This window comes from Myzus persicae, unplaced genomic scaffold (genome assembly GCF_001856785.1).
Source record: "Myzus persicae strain clone G006 unplaced genomic scaffold, MPER_G0061.0, whole genome shotgun sequence".
Taxonomy (NCBI): Eukaryota; Metazoa; Arthropoda; class Insecta; order Hemiptera; family Aphididae; genus Myzus; species Myzus persicae.
In genome coordinates, this window is record NW_019100836.1 from 218061 (window position 1) to 241965 (window position 23905).

The 23905-nt window shown below is 29.6% G+C and overlaps 2 protein-coding genes across 2 annotated transcripts; both read left to right on the plus strand.

The window, feature by feature from the left end:
* Positions 1-3603: 3603 nt before the first annotated feature.
* LOC111026375 (U3 small nucleolar RNA-associated protein 6 homolog) lies at positions 3604-11540 on the plus strand. Its single transcript, XM_022304452.1, has 10 exons — positions 3604-3828; positions 3902-4028; positions 4528-4680; positions 6282-6649; positions 6705-6842; positions 6903-7125; positions 7186-7416; positions 10011-10293; positions 10373-10523; positions 10595-11540. The coding sequence occupies exons 1-10, from the start codon at positions 3728-3730 to the stop codon at positions 10629-10631; spliced, it is 1812 nt and encodes a 603-aa protein (XP_022160144.1). The 5' UTR covers positions 3604-3727; the 3' UTR covers positions 10632-11540.
* An 11201-nt stretch (positions 11541-22741) lies between these two features.
* LOC111026365 lies at positions 22742-23905 on the plus strand. The gene has a single exon (XM_022304432.1). The coding sequence runs from the start codon at positions 22742-22744 to the stop codon at positions 23903-23905; it is 1164 nt and encodes a 387-aa protein (XP_022160124.1).

The following is a 23905-nucleotide window of genomic DNA, read 5'->3' on the forward strand; positions in this document are numbered from 1 at the left end:
TCAATAGACTTGTGTTATTAATTTATCCATACCTATCACTATGACACTATTCACTGTATTAGAGACACAATTTACATAATTTCTTTAATACGACTCATCCCATTGAAAATATCTGTGAACGTAACTGGATCGATGTAAAACGGGGTTTTGTACAATATCATTTTACTAGCTTCTAGAATATGAAAAATAAGTCTTCAATTCGAAATCCTAGCTCCACCTAAGTAGGCTAAGTAGCCACTTTGGTATTATTTATTGGTTACAATTATATGGTTTTCTTAATACGAGCAAAAATAAATAATTATAAATTTGTTTAAATATTGTAGAATTAAGTGCAAATTATAATTTCTAATAATTATTCTCAAAAAATGCACTTTTCTTTCTTTTTCATTTCACGGATGAATAATATACCTATATTATTTTGAGCTATCTGCTGTTCAAATAATGTAAATATATAATTGTATAATAACACTGTTTACGTAAAAGTTATTTTTTTGCCGTAACATTGCTGTAACACCACAGTCGCCTGCATGACCGTAATACAGTATATTATACCTAGTACCTATACTATACAGATTTTAATATATCTAGGTTTACGAATTCCCGCCCACACTCCTTGACAACTGAAAAACACCAGACTTCCGCTTAATAAAAACATTTACACTCTGTGCCAGCCGCCTCAGTCGTGATAACATTATACATTAAACGAGTAGATGGCTCGACGACCGGCTTACTGTACAGCACATACCGGTTATAGCCAGGGGAATCATCCAGATGGCATTGTACTCAAAGGCGGTCGCCTGGCTTACCACTGCGCACACTCTTGGGTCATAACAATTTAAAAAACGGATCGATGCAGCCGTGCAAAGGGAACAAGGAAATATCCCTTTAATGACGAGACTAGGACGACGTAGGTATAGCCGGTATAGGAGCGCATGTTATACTACGTAGTTCAAAATTACCACATACACTATGGCCGCTACCTACCCCAAGCATTTCCGTTAAAGGCCAGTTGCGTTTCGGTAGCCTGGAACTGGTGGAACGGAGGGGGTGCGCTACGATACCACGGAAGAGCGCAAGCGTGACAAGAAGGAAGGTGACATGTCGCTGAGTCAGCTGAATAGCCCTGACAGGGGTATCACTACTAAATTGTCATTTTTATGAATATAAAATAAATTCAACAATTAAAAAAGCCAACCATTGGTTTATGCCCTATGCCGGCCAACTTAATAATGATATCCAAATTGTCGACCAAAATAAACAGTTTTTATAGTAGTTCATCAAAATCCCCGATTCACCAACGAATTTTTTAGGCTCTATTAAATAGCCTAAAATTTGTATACAAGTTCAAACTGAGCTTTTATTTGTGCAATTTAAAAATAGATAAGCATAATTATTTGTAAATGGTTTTAATTTTAAGTGTATAGAAAAATTCACGTACACTTTTTAAATTATTTTGTAATTAAATTGTATTGTATGTTAAATTGTATAGCTTAGACTTGAAGCCCTTGAGGTTCCTCAAATGTAGCTCTTACTGAAACTTTAAAATCTAAAAAAAATATATATATATACAATTTAATTAACATTGACATTTGAAGTTCAAATTTTGACAGGTAATTTAAACGAAGAATAACGGTTTTAGTTATATTGTTGTAAATCTTGTAAGTTGTAATTTGAAAACATTATTACCCAAAAAATAAATTACCCTAATAACAATACATATATAAATATATATAACAAAATTTAATAAAAATGTAATAGTTTGATTGGCAAGCAGATAGTCTCCATATTCAGAATCGTATTTCGAATGCAATGATTTATCATGAATGAGAACTGTCATTTTTTATCTATGCAAAATATAATTTAGCATCCGAAGCATTTTAATAAAGGGTTGTACTCGATGGGTCAACATGCAATTTTAATACATCGAGCCTTCAAAAAAAGGCTTAAAGGACACAAAGCGGCTATTTAATCACAATATAGAAGGCGGCCGTTGCTTTGGTAAATTGTTTTTACCTGAAGCTCAACTGGTCTAGTTAAATTCTATAGAATTATCAATCCCGCTGTCACCTTGGCAAAAAAAAAGATGCATATTATAAAAAAATTGTTTTTTTGTAAATACGAGAGGATATAGTGATCAATTTTGTAAATGATATTATCTAAGTAAATTAATAGCTCTCAGACAAAATGTTTGTATTGTAGCTGAAGCTATAATTTAGTAAAATAAAACCTATCCGTATGATGCAGATCATCATATCTATTTCATAATATAGAATTATATACATTTTATAAAAGGACATTAAGTTATAAAATATACAATTTTGACGTTCAGTAATCATATTGTTTTTTTTTGTACTGTGAAATGTTAGAGGTAACATAATAATATATATTATAGTATTATAGCCATAAACCTTGTACTACTAAACAAACGATGAGTGCACGGAAAACGTGGAAACAAAGTGTGCTCGTTCCGTACTCGTTGTTTAGATCATGCACTATGTCACTGTGGTTAGAGCTACGGTGTATTATATCCATACTAAAAGCGGTTACATATATCAGAGAGGAGTCTCTTTATTTGGTGCTCGCCCTACATATGCGCTAAGTTACTTATCGCAAGATCATCATCTGGATTATCAGTTAATAATATTATTCCGGAGTCGGCAATAATTGATTATCGATGACCCAAGTGGTAAACATGCGACGACTAACAAGCACACATCAAACACTTGAGGGCTCATTGCTAATATCGGCAACAAAAAATTACTCCGTGGCATTAGTATATAATCTTAGACTCATAATGCATAGTAGTGCGAGATGTAGTAGGGTAAGATATTATATAGATTATTGTATTTTGTCGTGAAGACCGGATACATAACTAGAACATGTTTGAACGTCAATCAAAATAGTGTCGTTGAACACAGTTCTTGTCTAGGAATATCAAATCTATGATTACACCTAATGGCGCCACCGCTTTTAACAGTCCTGGGCGTCAAATATTCTCGGTCTGCCACTGTTTATTACTATGAACAAATTACTAAAAATTAGTTACCTAGTTTAATAAAATAAATTCTGATGAACAAGACAACTATTGAATTCCAATTAACATTAAAACTTCTACTATGAATAACCAGATGATAATATTTGTAATAATCCACTAATAAAAACTATCTACGAACACTGTTATGAGTACCTACCTAAGTGGCTGCATGTTAAAATGTTCCATTCTCTCAAGTTCATCTTGGTCCGTGTTGATCAGGATAATGGACCTTGTGAATCTGAATAACCTCTACCTTTATAAAGCCCATCTTAAAAGCTAGGTTCGTGCACATAAACGCATACCAAAAATGCATACATTGATATGGATTATGGATCATCCTTATCAGTCATCGCATAATAATTGATAACGCACTCTCGAACAGTTTAGAATTCTGGGGAAGACAACACGGCCGCAATGTCGCTGTACTCGTTGATTTTTTTTTCCATGGGTTTTTTCCGATCGACCGCGAACGGACACCAGCGACTTGCTCATTGGGCCGACCGGATCGCTGGGCCGGTCTTCCATCTGTTACGTCAGTCGACATTTCGAAACACTCGCGTCTAGTGTAGTGTTCCTTCTTTTGTGAGAGTTATTTTGCCAACCGATGTTTGAAGTTCTCTTCACCAGTCTTGCGTGAATTTTCCGTTGGTGACATACATTCTGTTTTGAACCTAATCATTTTATTAATTAGTGATGGAGACGGCCAGTGGTTCTGGGACCATGTCACTGAGACAGGTAGACCAGGAAAAATTGTTTATTACCACCTACGAAATTATGACCGATGAAGAATTTACGTAAGCTTTGATATACTTTAGATAAAGTATAACATTAATTATGTAAATGTAATTATTTGTTATCATATAACAGTGAGTTCACTAACAACCGTAAAGCATTCAACCAGAATATTTTGACTGGAAAAGCAACACAAGAGGAATTATTAGTGCAAATAACACTAGAATCGATTATTCTAAATACTTGTGAACAGAAAATTGAAGTAAGCTCGTATGATATAGGCCCACTGTAATAATTATGTACCTAATGTGTGTATATATAGGGACATAGAGTAGGTATCATTATTGTTCACTTATAAATGCTACCCAAAAATGACACCCGGGCAACAGAATACTTACAACGACGTAACAAGTTTTTATTCTACCTTTTAGGCACAGTAGTTAAAATACTTACTGAAACTTTTAAACTTACAAATAGCATGTAACAAAGGTCTCCAAAAGTTAATTTTTATTATTACATTTTTAACAGCTATTGAGTGAATAATGTTGTAAAATTTGTGATACTTGTATTCTGAATTTGTTTATTAATATTTTATACATTTATATAAAGCTTAAACATAATATATTCGTTAATAAATAAATTGAATAAATATTAAAAATGTATAATATGTATAATATTTGAATTCCTGTGTTTATATAGGTGCATAGTATATAGAAGATCCAATTAGAATAACATAATATTTACATTTTTTTTATGTGTAGCGAATAAAGCAGGAATCTTACATTGGGAGTTTTCACTCGGAAATTGAAACTATTTTATCCAATCGGATAAATGATATGTACATTTTACTATTTAAGACTTTCAAATATGATGTGAATTCGGTTTCAAAATATATTCAATTTTGTTTGGAAAATGTAAGTCAAAATAAATTATATATTATAACGCTCATTAATTAATAATTAAACTCATAGTTTATATAATGTACCTATATTTTATTTTCAAATAATTTATTTTAGAATTAATAGTTATTTATAAATTAAGATTTTTTCCTAACTGATTCTTATAGTTTAGGTTTGTGCCCTGTTTGCCGAAAATGATGATTTAATATGGGTGTTGTGCTTCTTGTCATATCTAGGAATACAACTACTCATATACATATATAGTGTTTATATATATTCATATAGTATCGAAATCTTTTAACCTAACTTATCTAGGACTTGAGCATAAGGTATTGCAGAACAATTGTGGTGGTGGTGAAATATTGAACAATTTAAACATAGTTATGTGTTATGTCCAAACCACATAATCAGACATAATATTACATAATATTTATTTTTATTGTATCAGATATTTTTTATGTATATAAATGAATTATGTTATTTATTTTGTTAAAATCAAGTGAATACTAATCGTCAGCGAATTAGGTCTAGGCGAATTGTGTGTTGGTGAACTGCAGAGAAATCACCATAATTTCTTTATTTAAGTAATTTTGTTTTCTTAATTTTATAAACGCAATCGATATTATAGTATATACCTAAATAAATCAAACTTAAAAATTGCCAATTTTGAAAAATAGAATAATTCTAACTTAAATACCAAAAGGTACTCGTGTTTTTCCTATTTTTTTTGATTCTCATGAACATATTTAATAATTACGATAGTGGGATTCATGTATTTATCTTAATTTTATTATTTATCAGTATATAAAACATAAAATATTAGGTGTATTATCATTTAATTATTGCATTATTGTGTGGATTAAATAGTCTTGGGAATAGTTGAGGATTTTTATGCTTATTATTAAGTATTAACTCACTACATCTGAAAAGAAAATCAATAGTTTTTAACTCCTCAAATATTTCACTCTAGTTCTATTTAAGGGGATTGCAAACTATTCGTTTCTAAGGAGTTCAATTTACCTAATATGAAAATTATATACGAACAATCTGATTGTGTGAGTAGTAAATTATCATTAATGTGCTCTGCAAACTCTATTGAAACGAGTTCGCATTCGCAAGTCACCAACGCACGCTATGCGCCACTTATTTTTGCTAAAAATATAATTTATTTTTGACTATTATATAGTTATTATTAGTTCACGTATCGTTAATTGAACTAAGAAGCTCAAATCAAGTTAAATAATTACTTAATAGCTTAGACGATCAAAATTCTTTATGACAAATTCGCCGGATTATATACGTGTACAATATAGATATTCCGTATAGTAGGCTCAATTAGGTTTTAGAAAGATCAATAGATGGCTCAGGTTTTTGTGAACTCTCTCCACACATCAAAATAAATTAACACAATAAATAATTGTGAAATAATTATCGAATTTTTGCAGTATCTAATTAGATATTTATTACATATCTTAAGAGTAATTTAGTCCAGCTTACTTTCCAATTATATTGGATAGGTACTTAATTACGTAGTAGAAAACTAGGAAGTATACCGGTTCAATAAAATAATATTAAAACATAATATTAACTTAACTATCAAATATTCATCATTTCAGCAAAAGTTAACTACTAACTACAAAACTGTATTGGATGGTATAATGGATTCATTTCATAGTGATCCAGACATGTACATAACCGGCGCACATCATGCTTTTAATGATTGTAACGATATAGAATCGGCCAGGCGATATATTTCAATTGGAATAAAATTTCATGAAGATTTCAAAAAATTGTATGTTGAAGAATTTTGGATAGAAGTTAAGAATTTAAACCAAACTGGAGACACATCTCTACAAACAGCTTTAAAAAAATATAACTATATCATTCAGCACTTCAAAGATGACATAAATTTACATTTTGATTTGGTGGACATAGTTTTGGATGAACACATAAAAATGACACAATTACAGTGCACCGTAATAAGGTATAAACAAATTATTAAGTTGAATTTATGAGTGTTCTTATGATCAATTTAATAGGGATATGGTGAATAAATACAGAATAAATGAGCTTATGTGGCAAAAATTAGCAAAAATTCATTTAAATGGTTTTGTTTACAACTACGATACAGAAGTTTTACACAAAATTCAGAACATAAAACAATGTATTTCTATAAGGTTAGAATATTATATATTATTACAATTGTATTATTTGGCACTAAGATATTAAGTTTTTAGGAATTGTTTTAATACCTATGATAAAGCCTTAAAAGAGGGCTTATCTCTTGAAAACCAACGAAATCTTTGGGATTATTTTTTGGACGATATCATAGATATACATAGTTCAATTGATCAGGACGATGAAGTCAATAAAGACTTTATAAATACAATTATTAATCAAACTTTTACTAAGGCATATTCCACTAATATTATGAAACAGCCTAGACATTTTATTTTTTGGGTAAGGCATTAATCTAATTTCTTATTTCTATTCAAATAACATCTGTGTTTATTAATTTAGGCCGTACGTCATGATGACGAAGACGCCCTGGTAGAGGTATTGAGAAAAGGGCTCACAATTTCAAGCGAAAGCTTTGAGCTGTGGAAAAAGTTGTTTGAATTTTATCTAAACCGTGATTTGTTTAAAAATGCAATGGCTGTTTTGTTTGAAGCTGTTGAAACTATTAAAGACAAATCTTTGCCTTTATGGTCAACTATGGAGATATACGTTTTAAGCACCGAAGAGGAAATGGTATGTTTGGTACCTATGTAAATTAAATATATTTATTTGATTATTAACTTAAAGTAAGTACTTGTATACTATAACCAGAAAATAATAATAACATTTCATAATATTTATTCAAGTAAAAGTATTTAAAAATCTTGTGTTTAGGAAATGCTTACAACTCTATGACTCTACTTATGTGATTATTTTATAATAATAAATTCAATCGATTTTGTTGCGCAAAGACTTTCACTAATATGTCTATTTTAATAATTAAGAAAAACATATTTTTATAACTTTTTGGTCAATCATAGGATTCAAAACCAACTCAGCGTCTTCTATATTTCATTCAAAGTCATTGGTTAGTAGTTATAAAAAATAAAACTGTACACTACCAGAATCAAAATTACGGTGGTTTCGAATGGCTAGTAAACGATAAAATTTTGTAAAACATTTAACATTTTTCTTAAAATTAGAGAAATAATTATATATTCCTTCAAATATGATTTTTCCTACTAGAAAAAACACACATCATTGTAAATTTGTAAAATTCATCGATTTATCTAGAATCTAAAATAATAAAATATATTAAAATATTACAGTACTGGTAAAAAATGTATAAGTAAATATAATAACTTTCTTATGAATTAAAATCAATCAAAATTACTTTAATTGATAATTTGTCATATCAGCCCGCCGCCGATGGTGTACGTACCTGGGAATAGCCGTTCTCGACCAAAACCGAACCGGCTATATGACATAAGGGCCAAAGGTACAAAAATGACCCATCATTTGCCCCAAAATTAATATTTTATACAAGCAGTCATTTCAAAAATTGATATATCTTATAAAAATGATATTATATGTATATTATATTATATTGTATTAATATTATTTTATGTAAATAGTTATTTAAAAATTGCTCTTATAAAAATGATATTCTATTATAAAATTATTAAACCATAAATTATGATATGCATGCAAATCAATATAAATTAAATAAACCAGTTGCGGGTCTATAAAAAAATTATTCGTATTTAACCTGAATTATTGTACACTTTCTTTTCGGCCAATTCACTTTTCGATTGAGCCAAAAAGTTTAATACCTACTATGTGTTATAAATTTATAATTATTAAAAATGTATGTTGTATAAAATGTTTATATGGGTAATAGTGTAATATATTAACTAATAATAGTAATAAATACTATTATTTATATTTTTGGGGGACGAGGTGACCGAGTGGTCTGACGCGTCCGCTGCGACGCAGCCGGTCGCGGTTCAATCCTCGGCCACTGGGCGGCATTTTTCTCCGGATAAGTCGCGGTGACCGGAGCACAAGTACCGCCATCCCCCAACCAGGCATGGCAGAAACCTACGGATGCCCAATAGAAACTTTGCCAAAAACAAAAACACTTACGTGTTCCCCCCTCCTACAGTCCCAAACCCTACAGTACCACACAACTTACAGCTAATGGCCTCAGTTGCCGAAGCTTAAATCAAAAAAAAAATAAATATATTTTTTGGTCAATAACTAGTTGATTAATATTTTTTATAGTTACATATATTATAAGCATGCTCACGTTTTGTAGGTATGTTTTTTTTGTAGTGGTCGTAATCTATTCTTAGTGAGTTATAAATGTGTTTTATGAAATGACGAAATTAAATACGTACTAAGTTTGAATTTGCATATCTTTGCATATTTCGTCATATTTTAAGAAAAGCGTATATTTGAGCAATTTCAAACATATTTGGGCATATTTCACATTTTTATATTTTTATAAACGTAAAATTGCCGGGAAAAATCATAATTGGATGGTTCGTAGTCTTTCGTCGTATCTAACACGTACGTCTGTTCACGATGATAGTTTTTCTATCGCTTAATAATTTACCGTTTTATCGACAGTTGTATAATTGTGGTAAAACCTAATGAATCCTAGGTTGATACAGATGGAGATGAGTAACCCGTGTAAAAACTATTTTTATTATATTAAGTACCTACCTAATTTTTAAATTTTTATTTTTATAATTATAATTTATAATATAACTTATGCTTTTTTTAAAAACAAAATAAAAAATTAGCTGCAATTTTAAAGCATATTTTGACGATTTTGACTGCATATTTCGATAATTTTAAGTGCAAGAAGTTCCGAACCCTACTCATAACATATAGTTATCCCACCTAATCGGTCAGACAAAAACTGACTACCAACAGTCATTGGTACATACCCGTCATACCCATACAACGATGAGACAATTAACGGAAAACGTTAATTGTACAATAATTTTCAGTTTTCAACTTCTATACAAATTGTAAATAACAATATTCTGTTGTGTTTCACACATTAATTTTTAATTGAACAACAGAAAATAAGATTTGTATGTTAAGAGTTTTGCATTTTTAGAGTATATTAAAACGACTTACTATTATAATGTATACATAAGCCATTCTCTAGACATAATCTGGTAGAAAGTTAGATTATTTATATTTTAAACTAAATCGTATTTCCAAATAAAACGATTTTTCAACACTAAATTATTAGAATCTTAAAATGTTTCATCCGATATTAGAAAGAATTAATATTGTAAAATTCTTCTAAATGTTTTAAAAAATTTTTTTAGATCGAAGAATTTTACAAACAATGCACAGTAAATGTGATCGAAGAAAAAATTAATTCAAGATTTAGGCCCGAATATTTAGAATGGTGCGTTCTGACTCATGATATAATGAGTGGTCGTAAAGTTTTCAGCACCTTAAAAGGCCTAGAACCAAAATCGCCCTTGTTGTATAAACGAATGTTACGATTTGAAACATTGAGTATAATTTCAAAAGGAAACAGACATATTAAGTATATGAGAAAATTATACAGTGAAGCGTGCAATTTATTTGGACACATGGACGTTGGTAATGCATTTTGGATCTCTATAAATCTGTAACAATTAATAAATAATAATTAATAATAATTTTAAATTAATCTTTATAGAATTATGGTTTGATTGCATACGATTTGAGTATATGTACGGAATCCCATCATTAGTAGATGTGATTTTTGAAGCAGGAGTAAACCTATTAGAAAACCCAAGTTGTAAGGAAAAATTAACAGAGTTGAAATCCGAACTCGACGAACAATTTCGGTTAGTATTATGATATTATTCATATGACATTTTATGTTAATTATACACTTAATTTAACCTTTTCTTTTTAGAGCAAATGAAGTGATAGACATCGAAGATGACGAATGAACTTATATCATCAATCCATCTAACTGTATTTTTTCCATTTCAAGTATAAGACCTCATAGTTTTACAGTATTTAATAACCTAGTGTTCTTTAGTAAAATATTTTTGTCTATACCAAATTGTTGAGCATATTTCTAATTTTTGTAGTAGCTTTAATTGATAACATAAAAACAATTTATCTAAATTCACTTTTTGTGATGGGTGGGTTATGATGTTTTATTATTAATATTAGTTACGTTGATCAACAGACGTTTCAGATACATTTCCCAATACCTTAGTTATTAAAATTTGCTTACTAACTTCTTAGAATTTATTGTAAGATAATTTGTATAACTTAATAATAATACTTTAAAGTACAGGCACTCATTATTTGCTAATTTTTAACACGTCTTATCAATAAAAATTGATTTGAAGCTAGTTGGATAATTGATGATGGAAATGTTTTCAAAAATGTTTGTACAACAGCCCACAACTCAGAATAAAGTATAGGTATCTGATATTGCAGCAAGAACGCTTAATATCCATCCTTTTATTTTGATTCCCCATTCATAGTTACTTCTATCATAATAGATATAGATAAAATAGATCACTCTTAAATATTATTAATATTATTGAGACAACGACCGGATTGATTCGACAGACAATGAATAATTATTCTAAAATTACAAAATACACATGTACAATAATTTGTACATCATAATATGTTGTTGAAAAAAATTGAAACAGTCACCACCCCCTTTTTTAATCCAATGCTTTCCAATTAAGGTTTATCTTCCATTTCTCCTCTGGATACCTCTAGCTTCCCAGAGATTAAGGCGATATCGCCCACTTCAGGAAACACTGATTTAACCAAAAATGAAATATCACATTCTTTTTTATACCTATGTGGCTACGTACCTATTTATATTATAATTAATCGTGTATGTGATACTATGATGAAAATATTTTGATTTCCAATTTTCTTGAATATCATTATTTATTTGGTAGTTTATTTATTAGTTATGTATTCTTAAGTTATTGTAAATATTTCATAGTTTATTATGTTTTTTTTTGTATTATGTAAAACTTAAATTATAGAACTAGATCATTAGCATCATACAGTACATGGCAAAATATGTTTTTGTGGAAGATAACTGTATACAAACTACTAAATTTAATTTCCTCGATGCTCAGGGAATTAATCAATAACACTACTTTTTAGTAAACAAAAAAGTATCTCGTTTCCTTATTGGATTTTTTGTTTGTGAATTATAATTTCAGATAAGATAATGTTTTGATAAAGAGATCCAACATAGGTACTAGTTAAAACTACCGAAAAATATCAACTTCAATTGTTTGTGAGATATTTTACTTGCACACGTCTATACCTTAGTACTTACTAAAATTCATTATACACCCCAACTTAACGGTTGTCGAGATTACAATAGTATATCTGCAATGCAATATGACTAGATGGCATACATCAGGGATTTGGCATAGTGCTTTACATTTTTTTGGTATAATTTTATAGTACATTAATTATATAATTTTTATAATTGTATTTGTTACTGCAGTAAGATGTGCTTGAGAAGAAACATGAGTCTAGTATTATCGTTGCATAATGGCATAACTAATATAACTTAAGACAACGTATTTGTTTATAGACAATTTTTTTTAAATTAAAAACATTTATGTAGTGTGATTTGATATCCATATCAATTTGAACATAATTTAATCTTCAAATAAGAATACGAAATAATATTTTGATTTGTAAGGACGACCTTGATTATTGATTAAATTAAAATATCGCCTTATCCAAAAACAAATGATCGTTAATTAGATACATATTTAAAGATTTTAGTATGGCTATTATTACTTATACTATTATTAAATATCTGTGTACTTAAATTTATAGTTACAAAATATATATGATTTCAGTTTTTCTGTGACATTGATTTTATTTTTGATTTGTACCTATAATTTGTCCAACTATTTAAAAGTTAAGAGTCTACGTGGAAGAGGGTTTCACTTAAATTAAACATAATTTATATCTACCAAATTTAGTTAAAAAAAGATAAAAGATTTTGTTTACATCTTTATAGGGGGCTATAACCGAGTAGGGTCATGAACTTTATATTGCTGTACTTGTTGGATCCAAGATTATATCAGGTCATACACTAGTTGGGTCCCTAATATTGTTTGATGAATACTGAAATATACTAACATTTTAACAGACTGTACCATAATCTATGATCTGTTAAAAAATGGTTAAATATATTTATTTACAGCTAATGTTGTTTTAGTTTTTTTGACGTTAAAAAAACATATTTCCAGAATCTGGGAAATTATGATATAGTACAAATAATAGGTAAAATACCAAGAAAAAATATTAAAAATGTCAAAAATCAAAATATATATAGTAAATACATTTTATAAAATAAAAAAGTAAAATATTGTTTAAAAACAAATTTTTTTATAAATTAATTTTATCGTATTGTGTATATATTTTATATAACATCGTAATTTGTAATATCTAAAGAATTTATATTTTTAATTATAAAGAAACTGTAAAAAACATTTTTAATAACGCCTTTGGTTTAAACGGATTAAAGACAGTCCTAATTCTGGAGTCTGCAAAAATTGGAAGAAAAATATTATTATAGTGTGGTTCTCAAAAAAAAATATAAGAGGCCTAACTTGTGCAATACCTAAGATAATTGGGGATCCAACTTCAGTATAGTACCTAAGATAACCTCAGACCAGTGGATCCATCTCGTAAGATAAATGCGATAAGCCCCTAGTTTTTGGAACCAAAATTGGATGCACCGTAATTAAGAGCTCATTATAGCATAAATAATATTCAATAAATTCTTTTACTAGTGCAAAGTCAAAATTAAATGGTTCAATAAAGTTGAATGGAAACCATTATTGACCACTAAATCAGCTTTAAGGAACCATAAGCTCAATATAGATTCGCTAAATATTAATTGTCTATGGGAACCGACACTTGTTTAGATAAATAATCACGACCACGTCCATAGTGGCATTTCTTATGAGGTGGTTGCAAAAACATTTAAGGGCACCTTAATTTTTGTTATTTAATCCTATAGACCGTAAGTAAAGATTTATTCGATTACAGGTTAAAATGATGGGAATGTGAGTATACCGTTCTGCTGTATATTGGGTGTCGAGGTTGTTGTTACTGAAATGGGAGGTGTCAAATTTGAATTTAATGATAATCATTGTATTAGAAAAACGATTCTGAGCTCAAACGGTTTGCCAGTCAGCCTAGTTAAAATAATAATCAATATTAAGTTTTAAAAGGACAGTATGAGCTTCGTATTAGAAACCTTATTTTAATTTTTCAATCCTTTGCTATAAAAACTGAAAAATTTACTAATTTGTAACTACAAAATAATTTGCGAATTTTGAATTTTAATTATTTATAAAAAATCGTGCCTAAATGTATCAGTAATATTTTTAAAATGCTAAAAAAATTACTAAGGACCTAGTATTCATTTTTCGAACTTTTTGATAAATATCCTATAACATCTATAGACAAAAAAAACCTTTATTTAAAATGTCTATAAGTAGCTCAAGATGAGCCAAAATACTATATGTTTACAAAAAATAAACATTTAAATTTAAAATTTAAAATATTTACAGTTGTTTGTTATTGAGTTAGAACAAAATCATTCGACAGAATTCGTTAATTTACTGCTGAATTCGAAAAAAACCATATCCAATTCAGAAAAATGTAAACTTCAACCTCTCGTAAAAAATTAATTAGGCACAATTATATTGTATATTATACAATATATTACATCCAGTAAATATATTGCGTTTAATTTAGGAAAACTTATGATTCATCTTGTATTCGATTTTCATATCTTAGATAGTTAGATATAAATAGAACATTTTTCATGAATTTCTAACTTAAAATAATTTTCTTATATTCGTAAATTTACTCAAAATTCTAACTTCAGGCACTCGTATAAATGTACTGTGGATTTAAGCTCAATTTTTTTTTATGTTTATTAAGAATAACATATGAAGAGTCTTGTATTCGATTTTCAAGTATTTTGTCGGAGAAAACATAAATAAAAAATCAAAATTTTCTTATAAATATCTCAAACAAAAACAAATTATTTTGAAAATTTAATGGTGTATAGAAAATGGGGAAAACATCATGAGAAAACTTAACAGTTATAAGTTTTTAGTTATTTCAAAAAAAACATAATCAATTTTGTCTAAAACTGGGTTTGAGTAAAAACTCCCCATTTTCCCTTACTTGTTTTTTGTTTTTATCTTACATTATCAATAATATTTACTTATTTTCTACTTTTAACTCTTCATTCTTCAAAAAAAATTTTCATTATTTTGTAGTAGAGTACTACAAGCTTTCTATTTACTTTCGAGTTTTTAATGGACAATTATATAGCCATATAGGTAACCAATATCTACCCAAAAACTCAATAAAGACGTATTTTTCATTGTCACATGGTGCATCTGTCCGTTTGCCCGGTCGAATAATACTGGCTAGTTAACAAATTCAAAAATTGATAAAAATAATTGTATATTTTTCCTATCAATATCTAGCCTACTTGTAGGGACACGCTGTATATATATGAAATTATTTTATAATAAATGGTATTAAATTTAATATCAAATGTTATTGTTATTGATGATCGACGATGTTGGCATTTGGGGGAAAGAATAAACAAAATTAAAAACCACGTATATTCAGAAGAAATATATGTATATAATATATCGTATTATATTACTTGTAACTATTATAACTTATAACTTTGCATTTTTTCTGTGTCGTTTTCTATCCGTGTCGTTTTTTACCATGACATTTTTTACCTGACTTTTTCTGTCATTTTTTTCCATGCCGTTTTTTTATACCGATTATAGAATTAATGAGTCAACAATAAGTCATAATGTACTAAAATATAAAAATTGTTTTGGTTTTGGTTTTTAACCATAAATTTGATTGTACAGTGCCTAACAAACACCTCAAAAAACGGATACTTCCCAATTGTGAATATTTTCCTGCTAACCAACTACGAATTTTCTACTATCTGAAACCTCGAATAACAAACACCTCAGAATAACAGAAAATATTCAGCGACTAAGAGTGTCCAGAATTTAGAGGTTTTACTGTAATATGTTTTTTCATTGCTCTCTAGACTCCGCATATACCAATTAACAATATTACAACATAACATACTTGTATATTATGTGTACAACTATATAACTTGTAACTAATAGTTTTTATAAACTGTAAATAATACTTTAAATTTTTACTTGGTGTGAATTAATAATACTCTTTATGCTGTTATAAATGATTTCGGACGTTTCAGTTAATTATATCTATTTTGAATTTTGAGAGTGAGTTTACAATGAGAGTATAAGACTTAAAATTTGTTATACCCGAGTATTGTACATTTAAAATCAGCGTTTCAGCCTATCACCACGGATAACTTCGATAATATTTTATAGGTGGACCACCTCAATTTTACAATGACTAGTAAAACCTTTTTTTTCTGAATAACAAGAATATGAAAAATTAATCAAAAAATCGCTAGTACCTACTTACTTTTAAAAGTTGATAATACTTATCGATCGTTTGCAGCAACAGGAATAATTATATTATACCGTTCCTCAATAAGTCGTAATTTTTTCAATGTTTAAAAAAAATATATAGTACTAACAATTAATACAATTAATATCTACACGCCGATCAAACACATAATTTATTTTTTTTATTTTACTAATACTTATACTTATATATAATCTATACTTATATGACCTATACAATATTTGGTATAGTTTAATAAATAATAATAATAATAATATTTTATTAATTCTCCAACAAGACATATATACAATCCGGAAAATTAATTAATATACTTTGTTGGATCACCTCTAAAGCCATAGGCTGTGCTAGAGGTGAGAGTTCATACTATTACAATAATAAACAAAAATAACATGAATATAACATAAAAAGAAAGAAATATTATAATACTTTTACAATTTTTTCAAAAAAAGAAAAAACCTATAAAAATAAATAAGTAAACATTAAACAACATAATCAATAACTAGTGGATTTACATCTGTAATATAATTTATACAATATTATGTATTTAAGTCTAAAGACATAAGTTTTCTCTTTAATTGTTTAAAATAAATTAGTAAAGTCGTGAATACAAATTTTATATTTAATACAAAAATTGGTAAATACAAAGTACGGTCCAGATTGACAAAAAGTAGTTCTTAATTTTGATAAAGTTATATTAATATCTTTAACAAATCGTGTATTATAACTATGAGTAGGAGTACTAATTGTATTAATATATTTAAAGACCACTGCGAAAACATGCACAATATGAAGCGACTTAATATTTAAGATCTTACATTCATTGTATAAAACATTTGTTGGAAAGAGTCTAGGCTTATTGAATATGTATTTTACAAGGCTATTTATTGTTGTATGTAGTTTTTTAATATGGGAATCAAAAGCGTTGCCTGTGTAATAAGCATAATAGATGGTTAGAAAGAAGACAAAATATAACAGAGGGACTTGAGTGGAGAAGCCGCCCACAGGTGACAGTCTGGCTACAACACATAAATTGACGGACAAAAAGGTCAAGTTACAGGTAGCTGGGAACCCGCGGGCCACCGTGCCGTAAAATCTTTATAATTTAATCCATATAATATATGTTACGGTGGCAATGTACATATTGCCCGATCAATGTGGTCCTACCCGTGCAATGTAAACCATACATTTTTTTTAACCAACTAATATTATTTTTTATTTTTATTATAAATTATAATCATTAATTATTTATAGTATTGATTTTTTTGTTAAATAATCATTATGAATTTTATTCATGTACCATAATATTACGAATATTTTGATGGCATAACAAAAAAAAAATTAACAAGTATCATAATAATATATATTTATAATATTAATATTGTGGTATAAATGTATAATTAACAATTAGACTTCACTGTGCTGTTGTGTCATTATTTACTATTTATAAGCGTCTCATGACTTAATTTTTTATTGTACCCATTATGTTAAGTTGTTTTATAAACTTTTATGAATTTAAAATTATCGACAGTAAGTGAACCTATAAAATTGTGAGTTGTTGCCAAATTTATTGATTTGTAAAGTAACTGGACATAAACAAGTGTTTTAATGTTTTTTAATTTTGTAAAGCACAGTCGATGTTTTTGTACGGGTATAGACGAATATAAGGTATTAAGGCTCAAACACAGTGCAATCAGCGTAAAATGCTGAACGAGTATTTTTAAAACGTTGTTAAATTAAATTCCAAGACATTAAAAAAAATATGCAAACATAATACATTAGTTTAAAAAGTGAAAGAACAAAAATCAGAGAAATGATGGGAAAAGTTACATCAATTAGGTTCATATATAAGAAGAAATTAAATAATTTTCAACCAAAACAATTATTCGTTTAGACTTCGTATACAGGAATTTATACAAATTTTTAGTAATACATTTTACCCAAATCAAGTTACTACCAAGACACCAAGTACACCTAACAAGAACTAGTTAACTTGTAGTTTTCAATTACCAAGTTCAGCTGTCATCAAACTTTCAACCAATATGATTACTACTATCTACTGTTACTAGTTATAACACGTTCGCGCACGAACCGATACACGGGCGTTGCTGTGTTATCACTTGCTGTGTTATTTTTTTTCAGAAATATTTCTAAAACTAATTTAAGCACGAATAAAAATATATTAAGGCCACAATTTACATAAAAAATTTAAAATTAAACACCAAAATAAAAAATAAAATAAACATCATTATAATATCAATACGTTCATTACTGCTCTTAACATCTTTTATTCTTAAAAGAGTTTATTAATAATATTGGTACATACATCAAAAAATGTGTAGATGCTTCAGAATTAATAAAAAATAAAAATTTAATTACAAATAGATAACAAATTAATGCGTTATGATAACGACAAAAATATCAAAAGAATCTAGCTCTTACATCGAACAACGTAATATTCTTAGATTCAGGCACACACGTCGTTGGATGGTTCCCTAATAGTTGGGAAGAGCGAATCGGTCCAAAATGTTGGTCAAATTACTGCCGTTACCTCCGCATAATATAATTTTAAAAAATCAATGATCGTTTATCTGTAGTTCGTGCTTGGGTTATCGGTGTGACTATAACTTGCGTTTTTCAATGATTTTGGTCAAAAGTTTATGAATAAGTTAATCCTATTTATTAGGTATCAATAAAATTAAAAGTAATTAATTATTTTAGTTTATTGTAGTCGTTAAAAGATTATTGTACTTGCGTTTACCATTATTGACCACTACGTTCAGCGCGTACACGGAGTACCTGTATACTTCGCAGTTTCGGACACGCTCACCGTCGGATGGGACCCTAGTAAAGGCAGGTAATCGGTATATTATTTTAGTATTCGGAAGCGTAACAGGTATTCAGGTAGAAAACAATTGTGTATATAATCTTTATTAAGCATATATTTACACAATTTTTTTTTACCTATGATTGATGCGCAATGTAGCCAGGTTTCCATAACTATAAAGACGTGTTTGCAATGTTGTTGGACCGAAAGGTATATTATATGAATTAACAATCCGTACTTCGGTAAAAAAAAGGAAAAGTATATTTATTGCACATTAAAAATCGATATGTAAATTTATATTTGTAACAATAATGAAATATAACAATTTGTAATGCGCCGAGTGGTATATGTGCACTTTAAGTTAGATATGGTGTTACACTACTACTATAAATTTTATATCTGCATAACTAAATACTTAAGTTGCCGAAACTTGTGTAGTTGTATTACTTGTGTATGTTATTTGTCCAAGCATATTACAAAAAAATTCATTAAGTTTCGTTTTTAATTTGTTGTTGTCAGAATAATAAGAATACCCAATGTAATTTTGTTTAAATTTGATCTAATGTTAAAAATACCTCATAATAATTATAAAGATAGTAGCTGTGTAAGAATTTTAATTTGACAAACAACGTCTAGATCAAATTATTGAACTAAAATATTTGTAGAGTATTTGTAAAACTATACTAAGAAATTGATTTATAATTTTTTACATTTTTAAAATCCTGTGTAGTAAGATTTATACAGAACATTTAATTTTTAATTATTATTATTTGTGAACGAAGGTTTTCACTTTTTAATTTAACTAGTTAGTTAATTTTCTATAATTAACTTAATAGTATGACAAGTTAAAGATTCCACATAGCTTTTATCAGTAATTAAATAATACTATATTATACTTGTATTTATTATTTAAAAATATTTAAATGTAACTTATATTATACTAATAAATTATATTAATAAACATTGTATAAAATATAGTATGCAATCATGTTACTTTTTGAGACATTTTTACAGTCCATTATGTGTTTAAAAAAAGGAATCATTCGTGCTTTACCGAACAGGGTACATACTACATAGTCCGAATGGATTATCGATATTCCGCATGACGCCATGACTGAAGATGTTAATAATTGTATTTATAATATGCGGCGCTTGTGTGTTACCTGTTTTTTTGGTTCAAAAATGTATGTCTCTTACCTAAAGTGACCCGGTTTCAAAATCAAGATACATTTCTGGAGTAAAATCATCAATCATTATTAATTTCAAAATTTAATTTTGATTTGAATTCAACCACAGGTATTTTATCAGTGATAAAATAGGTAATATAGTCAGTGAAACTCGTCTTCGCCCCAAGCACTTATTTAGCGAGTGAAAAGCTAAATCGTCAACGATAACACTTTAATAGAACATATTGGGAACCAACCGATAAAATATTTTAGGGCCACATTCGAAGACATTGCACAATAATTGCACACATTTGACCTTTTAATCAGCATAAAAAGCAACTCGATTTTGCACAAAAAAATATATAGCCCACTGAAAGGCAAAAATACTATACTATTGCCCTCTAAAGAAAATGTTTAATTTAAAATATATACTTTTATAAATAAAAAAAATCATACAATTTTATTTATTTTATTTTCTAAAACTTGTTAGTGTTCAATCGTGTTTTATTTGTGGTGTTTATAAAAATACAACTGGCCATATTTTTTTTGTGTTTAATCGTGTTGAGTATTTTTGGGTAAAAAGGTTAAGTGTGTAACCGATGAGTCGCACCTATTCCAAGATATTAATAATAAATATATTATACTTGTAATTTGTATACCTACATAATTACATTTGTACCTACATATTACCTAAAACAACATAATTGGCAATAAAATGTTATAACTTATTATATTACATTCGTCTAGTAAAAATTAAATTTTGTTTGGCAAATAAAATACTATTTTTATGGTCTTCACTCTTCAAAATGAAATTTTAATTTCCGACATATTTTTGAACACATATATTATTATCATAGCTATTATTATATAGGTTTCATTAGTCTATATTATTAATTTTTATTTAAACTATGTAAATAGAAATCTTAATTTTTGACGTATTCATGAATGCATATTTTGCTATCATAATTATTCATATACAGACGTTATTGGAAATTTGCTCAATTTCTCATATACCGATTTTCTTATTGTGCTGAATTCAAAAACGTGTAACGGCGTATACTTGAAATTTACACCGTTATATGTTTATTTTATCAATTCATATACTTGATAACATTTTCAAAATATTTCGACTAGTTTTGAGCTGTTCACGGACATTTAAAATTAAACTTTTTTAGATTTTTTTCTATAAATGTCAATAAAATTTGAAAACTGTAAATGTAATACAAGGCTCCTGATATATTGTTACAATATCAGTTGAAAAATATTATAATAAATATTTATAAAATGTTCAACTTTTTTTAAGAATTGAAAATGCAAAACAAAGTTGGTTACTAGAAGTTAATTCTGCAACCAAAAATCTACAAAATATATAAACACAGTATTTTTTTATAGTTATTTTATGTTCAAATTTGGATGAAATTACAAATTATTAATTAGCCATAAGAATAATGATTTAATATATTTTGTTGTAATTTAAAAATATTATTTGTGAGTACTTAAAACTTTTAGAGTGTATTATTATATTATAAACATACAATGACTTTTCAAATGTAACTTTTTTTGACAAAAATAAATTTACTTTAATTTCAATAACATCATCAAGTATACTTACTAAATTTCGAAGTAATATTATAGGCTGATAGAATGCCTTCCCTCAAATTCGTTTTCACACTCAATGATTTTATGAAATGGAATTAAAATTAAACAATATCCATACAAGAACCCAATTAAAACCTACTGTACAGCAGAGCAATATCCACTTACTCGCTTTATTTTATTTATTTTAAATATAAATGATTATACAAAAGAACATTTTAATGAACTCATAACACATTACTAGTCAACTTTCTATTAGAAACTTTAGAAAAAATAGAAAATCAAGTTACCATCAAGTTACCATCTGGAAATATAGAAGTCAACTTCCTTGACAATAGCATCTGAAACTAAATCAGAAAAAAATAAACACCAATAATTATACGCCACATTAGGCCAGTCATTGATGCGGTTTTGCTTTTGGTGACGTTAATCAATAATTGATTATATCAACTATTTTTAATTTCAGTTATAGGGTACAGTTAGTAAAAGAAACGTTGATAACTTGTAAAAAACAAAATCAATCAATTATTTAATCTTCATTAATAATATTATTATAACGAAATAGTTTTATTTCTTTCTTTCTACATATTCTTCAATTTGTATCATTAGGCCCCATTATATGCTGGGGCCAGTGCTTTCAACACAAGCAACACACCCGGTTATTATGGCACTGATACGTGATTATTTTAATCTGTGTTATTATTTTGCTATAATGTATATTATATTGTCATGTTGGCTAAAAACATAACTGGTATGTATTACACGTTTATACAGTTTGTTAGTTTGCTAAGCCAAACAACAAGCCAAACACTTCACTTCAAACTTATAACACCACTATAATAAAACAAACTAAACTCACTACTACACGATATACCCATTACTCAAATTGAAAAATCAATTTTATTCTCATCACACACAACACATGAAAACGTCGATTGACGAAATGAAATACGAACCGGTATCGGACGAACGATTCGTCGTGACGGACAAAGTTTATCCTGCACCTTTACGTATCATCCTCGATCCTGATCTAAACACTGAGGTGTTTAGTATAGACTCACGCCCAACCGATTGCGAGAATCCCAACGACTTGATCAAGCGGTATAGTAATTACGCTCGGTGCAGAGCCGGAAGTGATAACTGCAGCAACGCTGGCCGTAGCTGTGGACGCCGCAACAGTCAGTCGATGAATGGCGGACGTACATCGAGGTCAGGGTCGCAATCCGCCCAGCCTGGGCCCTCCGGCTGTCCGTGCCGGCCCGAACAGTCCAGGAGACTGGACATGTCCAACCGACCGTCGCAGGCGCGGAGTTCTCGGAACCGGCGCTGCACTTACGACGTACAGCCGCCACCGTGTGGTGATCAAAACGCGCGACGAGGCACTTACGACGTGGAGCCGGAGCCGCAAAACAACCGACGGGGCACGTACGACGTGTCGCAGCCGTGCGCCGCGATCCAGCAAAACGACCGGCGCGGCACTTACGATGTGTCGCAGCCGTGCTCTGCCATCCAAAGGAACGCTTGCAGTGACGTACAACCACAGCGAGAATCCAACTGCGGACGGTCGGAGGGCAGTACCTTCACGTTGACCGGCACCTTCCAGCTGCTGGGAACGGGATTCCAGGGACTGTCGCCGACGAGGAACCAACAGCGTGCCCGGTCGTCGTCTTGCAGCAGGCTGCAGGACACCGACGGCGACATAGACGACTACCTCGACAATCATCTCAACTACGACATGGTGGCGCCGCGAGCTGTGGCCCTGCCCGGTCAGCCGTACGTGCCCATTGATGAGTCGGACGCGAACACAACGCCCGACATTTGGCGCATGACGTTGGACCACCGCAGCTCGGTGCAGGGATCGCAAGGGCTGGGCATCTTTAGTCCCGCGGCGTACGACGACTTCAGCGGTTCGCGGGACACGTCAGGACGGCGCCAGTGGCCGTCGGCTGAACGCCAGTCCATGCCGTTTGGCCTCAACGATTCGTTCGCCATGAGCGGTACGTCCACGCCGCGCAGCCGCCAGTCGAGGGCCAGGTCCGTCGCCCCAGAGTGTGGCTCGTCCCGCAGCAATCGCAGACGTGACACTTTCGACCGGAACACCCGGTAG